The 12215-nt window shown below is 33.0% G+C and overlaps 1 protein-coding gene across 1 annotated transcript; it reads left to right on the forward strand.

The window, feature by feature from the left end:
• The first annotated feature begins 9033 nt into the window (after positions 1-9033).
• LOC140884094 (uncharacterized) lies at positions 9034-11684 on the forward strand. Its single transcript, XM_073290760.1, has 3 exons — positions 9034-9151; positions 11132-11242; positions 11328-11684. Exons 2-3 carry the CDS (start codon positions 11160-11162, stop codon positions 11458-11460), a joined length of 216 nt encoding a protein of 71 aa, XP_073146861.1. The 5' UTR covers positions 9034-9151; positions 11132-11159; the 3' UTR covers positions 11461-11684.
• The last annotated feature ends 531 nt before the right edge of the window (positions 11685-12215 follow it).

Genomic DNA, 12215 nt, shown 5'->3' on the forward strand with positions numbered 1-12215 from the left:
AAGCTTGCCACTTCCAAGCAAGCGAAACGTAATTTGGAATTTTATAGCGGTCAGCATCATGTTGGGAACTCCTCTAGCATTCGACCATCGCCTCAGCCCTCTCCTCCTCGCCGCACCGCTCAGTACATGGCCGTTGAGAGCTCCGCTTTCAACCACTATGCCATGGATTATTTTCAGGCCATTTCCACTCATATCCAGAATGTGGAAGACATGATGCGCAGCATGGCGACGCAGTTGGGGCTTGATACATCGGGCTTCCGAGCGGCACCTCACTATCCACCTCCATTCCCGTTCCAATCTGACATGCGGGTCAGTTTGCTCCGGTGGCACCGCAGGATCCTTCCATTCCAGACGAAGAGGACGACGATTAGTCACCAGGGGAATCTTTTTGTTTTGCTTTTAGTTGTTTCATTTGCATTGTGTTTTTGTTGTCGTTGTTTGTATTTTGAATCATTGAGGGCAATGCTTTATATAAGTATGGGGGGGGGGGGGGGTTGTTTAGTGTTTAGTTATCATGTTTTGTGTTCATTCTGTTGCATATCATTCGGTTTAGTTTTTGTGTTTTGTTCGTAATCATGCATAGCATTTTGTTGTTGTTTGTGTTGAAGATGCGAGTTGAATAAAGCATGTTAGCCAATGATGATTGAGTTGAAAAGAAAATTTATGTTGAAATTTTTTTTGCTTTTGATTGCACATGAAAAGCTGTCGGTTGTCTCGTGAATAATATTACGCACGCATGTTAGACCAGTGTAGTGTAACGAAGTAATTGATGAAATCCGTATTTGTTTGACCATTGCACAGCAATAGATACTTGTTGATCATGATAGTGTTTTGGATTCTTGATAGTTGTTGGACATTGCATGCATAATTTTGGGATACCTTTAAAAAAAAAATTTTACGTGAGTTGTAAGCGTAAGTTAACTCCATCCGGGTTACGAGTGAGGGATTGAAATCCTAATCCCTTGTTCTTGACTAAGTTTGCGGATTTAATGGGGTTATCAAATTTTGAATTTTTTTTTAAATAGCGATTCCATCCGGGCTTGGACAATGATTGAAATTCTAATCATTGCTCCATAGCTAAGTTTGCGGGCTTAATGGGATTGTAGCTCCATTCGGGCTATAGACGAGGGGATTGAAATTCGAATTCTATCTTAGTTATAGCTAAGTTTGCGGATAATTATTGGGGCATTAGGAAATTAATTGCAAAATCAAGAGGTATGTGTAAATTTCAAGAAAGTGTTTTTTTTTTTTTTTTTTGTGTTTGGGATTGTTGAGATGACAGAGTACTAGATTGTGATACTTGCATTGAATTTTCATAGGTCGCTAAACATTCTTAGGATGAATTCTTTTGAAGTTGCATGAAACTGGAATAACATGGCACACACACGCGTTTGTATTCAACTGACAGTGTATTGTGGACAATCGAAAGTTGTTTTGGTTTTTGGGAAATTGTAGTAGAACTCATATGAGGCTTTCTTGAACATGAATCAGTCATACTTGTGTCATTGCATTGTGTTGTTGCATGTCTTTCTCGAGGGCGAGCAAGGTTTAAGTATGGGGGTGTTGATAAGTATGTTTAGTATGCATTATTTTATGTCATTTTATATTTATTTTGCATGCATTTATTTTATTTCGTGAGTTTTATTAGTGTTTTATTTTATGTACATGCATTATACTCTCCTGGTTGAATTTTGTAGGATTTTAAAGAATTTTCGGACTCAACTGTGCATATAAGGCGCGCGCGAGAGGTATACTCCTCGCGCGTGCGCAGAAGTTTTCTCCAAAGCCTTCAGAACCAAGGCGCGCGCGAGCGAGCTCCTACCCCGCGCGCGCGCAGAAGAAATAACCAGAGAGTTGCAGGGAAGCCGCGCGCGCGCGAGCTTCTTCCTCACGCGCGCGCGAGGTATTTACGAGCCGTTGTTTTATTAAGGGGCGCACGCGCGAGCTATGCCATGCCCGCGCGCATGTCGGGAGATGTGATTTTCGAGAATTATAGGTCAACGAGGATTTTAATTGGCGCAGACCCTATAAATAGAAATTTTATGGTCTTTTTGAAAACTTTTTGTCTTTTTGAGTACGCGCGGAGCTTACGGTGCCTGCTGAACAAATTTCTCCAGTTTTTTCGTCTATTCTAGTATTTATTTAGTTTATGGTTTTTGACTTGATTTGCTTAATCATGTTTATTAGTGAGTAGTAGTTTTTATTCGATCAAGGCCACGTGATTGGGCCAGATAATTTATGTATAAAACTTGATTTGTTTATTTGAGAATTTCAGATTTGATTTGATTTTATTGTTTATCGAATTTATATTTGTCTTGTGAATTTTCTGGCCAGTTATTTGCTTGCATGTTAATTGATTCCAAGTCGACAGAGGAGGTTTTGATTTTGATCACTTCGATAATCAACATAGTGTAAAACTGACTAGAAATAGAATTCGGTTTCATTATGCGGTTTAAGTGTTTACTGAATTTTTACATTTATTCATGCATTCAAATTTGATTAGAATTACGAAAGATTAGTTCATCAATATTTGAATAGGTTTGATTGTTCTAGAAATAGTCCTTCGAACAAATTAGAAAAATTCCCGTGAATTAAGATTTAGTCTGATTTCTTAGATCGACTGCTTGTTACATGAATTGTCTGGTACCTACGTGAGTCCTTGATCGAGCTTTTCCCATATTTGAATTAATCCAAATTTTCCAACTGCGTTTTATTTAATTTAAATTTTAATTGCAATTTTTAATTATTAGTTTAAAATCTGAAATCGCTATTTTTGATTAGTCTAGATTAAGTAGAAATAAATATATTCTGGTAGTCATAATTATACAGTCTCTATGGGTTCGACATTTGAATTTTATTCACTATCTATAATTTGACCTGGTACGCTTGCCAGTTGATTTTTAATCATACCGATTTAGCCGGTCAACTACCTTAGTAGTGCTATAGATGAATTGAACCGAAAAAAAAAAGGCGTGGAGCTTAAATAATTCACCCAAAACACTTTTTATCAGTACACCCAAAATAGGCTTGGGATATCTGGCAGCTCTTCGTCCACTCGGGTTTCTATAGCAACAAAATATGTAAATGTTATGTGGTTGCATTACATATATAACACATAAAATATGGAAAAACTGCAAATTTGGTCCTGTATATTTGTCATTTTGCGATTTTGGTCCTATATATTTTTATATTTCAGTTTTAGTCCTGCATGTTCCGATTTTTGGCAATTTCGGTGCTTTTTATTCGAAAATGCTTACGTGACACTGTACACGTCAGCTCAACATCAGCACTGAATTGGTGCCACGTCAGCGCCACGTCGAAAAAGAACTAAAATTGCCAAAAAAAATTAAAAATAGCGCATTAAAACTGAAATCTGAAAATATAAAAGACTGAAATCGCAAAGTGACAAACATACAAGACCAAAAAAGCAATTTTTCCCGTAAAAGATTTATATATTACAGAATTAATGGTATCTACTACAAAATTCTAATTTATTAGAATTTCGTAAGCAAAAATCGCAAACTTAAAAGAATTGAATAGAAAATTAATTAAGAAACGAAATCAGAGCGTAGAAACGGAGCGCTTATCTTCTGGGCAGAAACACAAAGATGATGTGTTAATAGAATTAATGAGAAGAATCTGGTGGAGAAATTTAATCAACCGTATTTGTTTGGATAATTAAAATTTAGGGACAATTAAAATTAACCGTATTTGTCTAACGTTGTATTTGTTTGCAGAGATTTACTGTTTTTTTATATCATATTTTTGTGGAGTTGATATATTTCTACACATTTTTTATAAAATATGATAGAGTACTAAAGTTTTTCACATAATTTTGCAGATTTGTTTTTCATGACTTTTATTGACATTTCTAAACTTTTTCTAGAACCCTATGAATTATGTAATTCATGAGTATGATTTTTAATTTATTTATTAGAATTCGTACTTGAGTGTCAATAACTTTTATTTATATTTCTTTAAAATATTTTTATCTATCAATGTAAATAATTTATACTTATCGATTTGATTTATAAAAATTGATAAATAGTATTAACTTTATTGCAATTAAGAATTAGAATAACACTATGAAATTTGAACATATTTAATTTTATGTAGTATCCTTATTTACATGAATGATAAATTTTTTTATTTTATTTTAGAAATAGAAAAATATGTGTGTATATATATGATTTTTAATATAACTAGTATGTATGATTCTAGTGTTTGTATAGAGATTATTTTAATAAAAATAAAAAATGTGTACGAGTTTGAATTAAATGTCTATCCAAATATATGGGTTGGACCAAAGACAATTATCGAAATTTTATTTTTTGTACCTTAAACTTTAATTATTGTACTTAATAGAATTTCATGTAATCTTTAAAAGTCTATTGATATTTTTTAAATATCTTCAGACTTTTATAGAATTTTTAAAAGTCAAGTTTGAATACCACATGACTTTTTAAAATTTTACAAATGTTATCTTGAATATCACTAAACTTTTATGGAGTATATAAATCTAGATTGAATACCTCTATACTTTTAAACTTCACAAAAATCATTAAAAATCTACAACCAATAAACATTTTGGTCAAATTAAATTAGAATATAATGATAGTTTTTCAAAACCCCTATACTATAATAAAATAGTAGGATAGTATGATATAGAAATAATTTTGGAAATCTCTATTTCAAGTTTTGATAGATTATTTTTGTGAGTTGGGTTGATTCGGTACATATTTATACTATATTATAAAGTACTAGACCCTTAGCGTAACTCCTTTTGATGTCTGGTGTAACATTATCCGTTTTAAAAATATTTTAAATTATTTAAATATCTATACTATATATAAAGAACCTGTTTATTAAACAAAAGAAGACATCATTTTTTTTGTCGAAATTGCTGTTGTATAATATATATATATATATATATTACACTTTTGGTTTTTATTTTATTTTATTTTATTTCGATATTTTAAATTGTAATTTAGTTTAAATTCTTTTGTAATTTTTAACATTATGATATTAGTCATATTTGAATATAAATCAAATTAATTAACAAATATTGTTACGCCTTAAACGCATACAAATCTCTTATTGTGAGATTAATATTTTTAGTGCATTAACAAGTCTCAAATATTATGTTTTGATGATTACAAAACTAGGTTAATTGTTACTAATATTTTAAAGTGAGAAATTTAGAGATATTAATATTTATCGTTAAATAAAAATATTGAAAGCAAGTACCGATAGCCAAAAATTGAAGAAAAAATTCTAAGTGTTTGAATTGAAGAGTTCGGAGGGTCCGAAGATGCGTTCGGACGGTCTGAAGTATTTCCATCAATTTTAAAATGTTCGGATGCTAGTTTGAAGGACAAGAAGCATGAGTTCGGACGCTCCGATTGGGGATCGGATGGTTCAAAATATATAATCAATATCTTAATATTTGGAGTCAAGTTCGGAGGGCACAAAGCCAGTGTTCGGAGGATCCGAAGACCTGATCGGACGCTCCGATCTCTTTACGACAATGACAGATCTTGTCCGGAGACTTTTGCTCGACAATGAATTTAATGCAGCCGATCGGACGATCCGATCTTTAGTTCGGACGATCCGAACAGTGCCACAACCAAATATATTTGAATTTGAATCAGTACAGTTCGGATGCTCCGAAGCCCTGATCGGATGGTCCGATCTCAGGCGATTCAGCACTATAAATAGAGGCATTCTGAGGTCATTGGAAGACACAACTCACAATCTGATTATCTAATCCATTCAAGCATCATTTGAGCGATTATTCAAACATTTCAAGCCTATATCAAGTCCCTCAAAATATATTTGTATATCGAGTTGTATAAGTGCTTGAAAATCGTTGTTGTGTATACTTGAGTGTGAAGCCGAGTTTTATCGAGTCGTTGTGGCTATTTTTGGAGCCTTTAAGGCCAAGTGTTTTGAGTTGTTGTGAGGCTATCCTTGGAGCCTTCAAGGCCAAGAGATGCGATGATCGTGTTGTTTTGGAGCCATCAAGGCCAAGACGAAGTGCTAGTGATACCTTGGTTAATCGATCTTAACCAAGAAAGAGAGACGTAGACGATTTATCGTCGAACTTCCATAAACATATCCTCTCTTATTTATCTCTTTATTTACTTTCTGTCATTTACTTTATTTATTTACTGCATTTATATTTGACTACTCTAAGTCTTTCGCTTGTGTTTTTGAAAAATCATTTTAAATTTGCTAAAGTTGCCAATAGAACATAATTCCACCCATTAGATTCCAACAAATATATTATATAAGCACACATCACGTTGTTGGGGATCGAATACGTGTGTAGAGGGGGGTGGGGGCAGGGGCGGTCCTAAGAAAAACAAGGCACTGGGAAAAGCTTAAACTATGGGCCTTTCGTATTAACTAGAAAATTCAAATATATATATATATATATATATATATATATAATCCAAATAACATAATCAAAATAAACCAAAATATATAAATCAATAAAGTACACAAATGAAATAAAGTTTACATAATTCCTCAAAATAATTTAATCAACAAAAAATATTATTTAAAATGGGCTCTTCTTATGTTTTTTGAAACAAAATCATCAATTATGTCGTCATAAGATATATCTTCCAATATGTTTTTTTCAATGCAGAGGATCGCCAAACCATTCAGTTTCTTTTGACTCATTGTGGTTCTCAAATAAAATTTCAATAATTTTAACTTGAAAAACTTCTATCAACGGATGCCACAGTCACAGAAATAGTCACAGAAATAGTAAATAAAATTTGATGCGCAACCACGATCATAGGCAAAATATTCATTTTCAGACTTGTAATCCTCGAATTTTCAGAATCTATGTGAAATTACAACAAATATTAACATCTAACATTAAATCAAAATAATGCAAAAAAAACATTAAATCAAAATAATTTTAAACAATATATCGAAATCCGAAAATAAAATAAAATTGAACAAGAGTCTTGTAATTCATACTTTGGATCGTTTTGTCGAATGTGTTTGTGTATTTTCGTAAGTTTTGTACTTCTCTATTTTCTGAATACTGAAACTATTGATAGTTAATTCATATAATCGCACGCACAAAACCACAAACTAACAAAAAAGTAAAGTATTATCGAAACGACTCTCAAAATTAAAAACTCAAATCCTTCTTATATGTGGATGGATTTTGTGTGAGAGCATAATATATAATATTTATATATATATATATATATATATATATATATATATATAATAATAATAATAATAATAATAATAATAATAATAAAAAAAAAATATTGGTGCCCCAGACAAGGATGGGGCCCTGGGCACGTGCCCTGGCTGCCCAGGGCCAGGGCCGCCCCTGGGTGGGGAGTGGGGTGAATACACACTTATGATAATCTTTAACTCTAATGCAATGTGATTGAGCAAATGCTAGTTTACTCAACCTATTTTCTGTTAGCTTGCTAGAAGTATAAGAGCTACTTATAATAGTGCGGAAACAACTCTTCATATGCTAGATGATAATAAAGGAATAGTGTAATGCAGTAAGGTAAATAAGCACAGATATGTTTCTGGCTGTTCGGAGCTCAATCTCCTGCGTCTTCCCTTTTTCCACCTCGAAAGGATTTACTAGAAGACTTTGGTTATTACGTCTTGCAATACACCCGATCCAAGTTAGGACTTATCCAATGCCCAAGATGGAACTCCTAAATTCACAGTGAATCAGTGATAAGTTTTAAAGCTCTTATCAAACTTTTCTTCAGTTGGTGATGATAAACGTCTAAGTTTCTTGAAGACTTAGACTCTCAAATCCTTGTAGCAGATAGTGTTCTTCAAACAACAGCTGAATTTGAGTAACCCTTGAAAAGATCTCCTTGCAGATCGGATATGATTTTTAGCTAAGGGTTGAATGAGCGGTCGAGTATTCAAAGTAGATTCAAGAGCTCAAGTATGCAAATTTTTTGTAAGCGTGGCCTTTTTCTTTGTAGAGAGACTCTGATATTTATATCAATTTTCTTCAACGTCTTTCTCTTCTGTCAACGGTAAGAAAGTGTCTATGATGTCAGATATCAATCTCTGATATGTGAACAATGATAATATCTTCTGAATATCTTGTACTAGGAGCGCTTTTAATTGTCTATTCAATGTGTCTTCACATTAAATGTTATTTATGGATTTCTCACTTTATCAGACGACTCCTTAAATGCTTCGTCCTTTGCATTTAAGTTGTCTTGTCAACTTTTCGAGAACTGGAAATCTGTGACTTCTGAATGTGGCGTGTATCTTAACACCTTCGAAGTTCAGTAGATATCTTAGCCGGTAGATATGTCTTGCTCGATTGACAAGTAGCGGTTGACATGCTTTGATCAGCTGATACTGCTTATTTCAGTTGATATCTCTTGGTCAGCTGATGTTTTGACGTCGATAGATTACCTGTGTATACAAGTAAATGGCGGCCGATCTAAAACAACGATGTATTATTTTGTTATCACCAAAAGGCAGGAAACAACACACGTCCACCGATACACTAGTCTAAAGAGAAAAGTATTACTTTTAACTTAAAAAAATTAATATTTCTCATGATTTGAGTTTGATAAAAGATATGTATTACAAAATTAAGAGTGAGATGATTTCACAAATATTTTTGTGCTAAAGCTAATATGATTTACACGCAGAACAAAAGAGCCTAAGCTAATAAGCGAAAACTTATATTTTAGAATTTTGTTTGTTATACATAATTAAAAAACAAATATTAATATTGCAAATTGCGCGTCAAACTTTAGAAACAAATGTTTTTGAAAAAGTTAAATTATAATCAAAGTCTAATTAAAAAGAAAACATAACAGAAAAAACAATAATCATTACATAATTTATTGAAAATACACTTTTTCCGTTTGAATTTCGTAGATATTTTTTAAAAAGTGTTTTTTTAACCTTAATTTTTGGCTTTTGAAATTTTTTTAATTTTGACTTAAAAATATTTTTTTAATCACTGAAATGATCATTCAAACGCCTTAATAAAAAATAATTATGCTTTTTAGTTCTGTTTTCGATACCAAACGAGACCGATATCGCTTGAAACAAGGAATACCCATCGCAGTTGCACTTTCATCTTCTAATCGCTCGTCTTCAGTTCTTGGTTCTTCACCAGGTAATCATTTTATTCCATACGCAATTGCAAATCAATTGGAATTCTTCGGAATAATTTGCTAAGTAATATATATTTTTTTCGCTTAGAAGTAAAATGAAGCTTTTCTTGTTTCTGTAATTTACACGATTTCTGGATCAAAAAAATAAAATAAAAAATTACACGATTTCCGAACTCCAGTCGCACATGGAGTTGGTTAGAATGAAATTGAAACAGGAGGGAGCAGGGAAATTTATTCCAGTTCAATAATTTGTTTGGTGCCGCCTCAATTTTTTTTTAAAGAATTTGTGTGCTTGCTGTTGGGACATGAAAAACCGGACATTAGAGAATTAAACTTGAATGTTAGAGTATGATCTTGAAATTATTCTTGGTGTATTTGGGTGTTGGAACTAAGAAATTGCGCCCCCCGATGATTTTTTTTTGGGTCTGCCCTGCCCTGACTGAAGACATACTTTTATGTGGTTGGGGATTGACCCACAGAAAGAAAATGAGCCTGGCAGTTTCTTTGTATCTGTCACTAATAAGATAGAAAATAAGTTATTAGTGAATCATGAAAGATTCTTGAGCTTGGTTTGTCAAAAACAAAGTGACATCATGAAAGAATATTGAAAATTTCTTGAGGTTTAGTTGGATTTAATTTTATATATCTCTCATTAGAAACCCTATTTGCCTGCCGTGCACAATTATTGGGTTCGTTTCTGATTTTTAAACCGTCGAAACTGGAGATCATGTTTTGTGGCAAAGTAGTAGATATATTTTCAAGAGATCATGTTTTTTAATGGATACGAATGAGCCATTTGAGACCAAGGTTTTTTGTGTGCCTCTTGATGATTATTGATTGCTATCAACTGGAATATCCTTCCATGATTCTATATCTGTAGAAGATCCTGGGGGAAGGGCAACGAGATAGGAAAAGGCCTGGGAGGTGAACTAAAGGGAACGGTACTTGAACTTTTTTAAAAAATGAATACACAGAAAATTCAATTTTTTGGTTCAAGGGGGGCAAGCAGGGTTCCGCCTGCCACGGTCCTACAGGCGCTTCTTTATGCCCCGGTCCTATAAGTGCTTCTTTATGCCCTAGGAGTGAGTGATTGAGTATGTACTATTGGAAGGCTTAATTGATTATCACTGAAAGGCGAAAGCATAACAAACGATTTGTCCATATTCGATTTATGTTATGATTCCACAATTGATATTTGAAAAATCGTGTTAAGTAAGAATGGTTTGATGTATGTTATAACTTAATCATGTTAGTCTATATGCGTAATGTTTTGGCCAGAAAAATAGTGTAAGTTAAATCATATACACTTGATCCATGAAATTTGTCTTTGTCAACAAAATTTCCATTTTATATAATCACTGGACATCTGCTCTGATGCATATGACTTACAAAGAAAGGAAAGAGACATCTTCGATGCTACATCCTATAATTTATACTTCTTCGGATTGCATTACATTGAAAACATTCTATTAATAGTTATTAAAGAGGCCACAGGATCTGTGCCTAGGCTCTGGGCTCGAAGCTTAATGAGGCTCACCCTTTGAACCTTGAGCCATGCCAAGTCTCAGTTCTTTTATGAAGCGTGTGCCTTAACCTTGAAGCTCCAACTTTGGTGTTGTATCAAGACACATTTTAAGTGCTTAAATGTAGAGATAATAAATTCAGGGTGAAATGCAAGATAATAGCTACTCATTCTTTTACTAATAAATTGACTGGCATATGATCTGTTGTTCTTCAATGGTTCCTAAGGTATTTGGTTACATGTAGGAATTTTGTAAAAAATATTTGAAATCTACCGTATTACGCCCTTGAGATGCCTCAATTTCATAAGCCACTTGCCTCACCATACGTCTCTTGTCTGGGCTCTACAACACCCTCATTTCTTGATGCACTTTGTACTTCTGATAACTATTATGGTTCCATTAGTTGAATTACATTTCTTGCATGTTGGCTTTTACTTTTTATTTATTCTCGTTTTACAGATTCTTTGGTCCATCTATATTAATATTGATGTCCCGTCAACGCAATGCCCTCGTTGCAATAGGCCTATTAGCTTTTGCTTCAGCAGGCTTGGCATTCCCTTTTTACATGGCGTAGGTGACTAATCGTCGATTTTGTGCTATGCTTATTAGCCACTAATGAATGTTACTATGCATATGATCGTCTCGTTTTGTACAGGTCGAGGTCATCAAGGACTCCTGTGATAGATTCGTCAAAGCCACTGCCACCTCAGGCGACTTTTCGAGGACCTTACATTAACACCGGATCACGAGATATAGGGCCCGATCAACAGATTTCCCCAAAAAAATAGTAAATTGTTAATCGGGGAGAGGAAACATACAGACTATTTTGTGTTTTTATGAAAACTGGTGAAGAGAAAGGCAAAACGATGCTGTGAGACCAGACATTTTGCTTAACAGTTTTGTACGTAATTTATTTGTAATTCACTGCTTTTGTTCGTTACGTGTCGAAGAATGTCTAATTAGTCGCTCGGTATTGAGTTATTACTGATTCACTGTGGGATATTTTGATTCTTTTAACAATTATTATGATTGAAAAAGTTTTATTATTAACAATAATAATGTTTTAAAAAGCGTTAGGCGGTAGTTGAGCGCTACTTGGACGGAGTCTAGATGGTTTTTTTAAAATATTTTTATTGATTATAAAAATATACGAAATATTTTATAATATAAAAAATTAGTCAACTTACGTATATATTTGTTAACTACTAGTAAAAGTCAAGTGCGTTGCACGTGGGAACATCTTTTGTTGTCGATAAACGTTATTAAATAAATTAATTGAGATGAAAATATATTAACACGCATTTTATGAATGATTTTCATGGTAATAATATATACTTTTTGGAAAAAAAAACTATTACATGTCTTAGTGATGTAATCAATATAATCTTCGACATGCAACTAATAAAAATATTTTCAACATTTTCGAACAATGTAACACTTGCAGTTTCAATGTTTGTATTATTTACGGTCATGATTATTTTACATCTACATTAACAGTTTAGAATAAGACATTATCAATAATTCATGTAAGCTTATAAATATA

The sequence above is a fragment of the Henckelia pumila genome, chromosome 2 (genome assembly GCF_033568475.1).
Source record: "Henckelia pumila isolate YLH828 chromosome 2, ASM3356847v2, whole genome shotgun sequence".
Lineage (NCBI taxonomy): Eukaryota > Viridiplantae > Streptophyta > Magnoliopsida > Lamiales > Gesneriaceae > Henckelia > Henckelia pumila.

Excerpts from the sequence above, each read along its gene's own strand:
- LOC140884094 (XM_073290760.1), top strand. The coding sequence starts at position 11,160 with ATGTCCCGTCAACGCAATGCCCTCGTTGCAATAGGCCTATTAGCTTTT. Across the intron at positions 11,243-11,327 it reads GCATTCCCTTTTTACATGGC|GTCGAGGTCATCAAGGACTC; the intron begins GTAGGTGACTAA and ends CGTTTTGTACAG.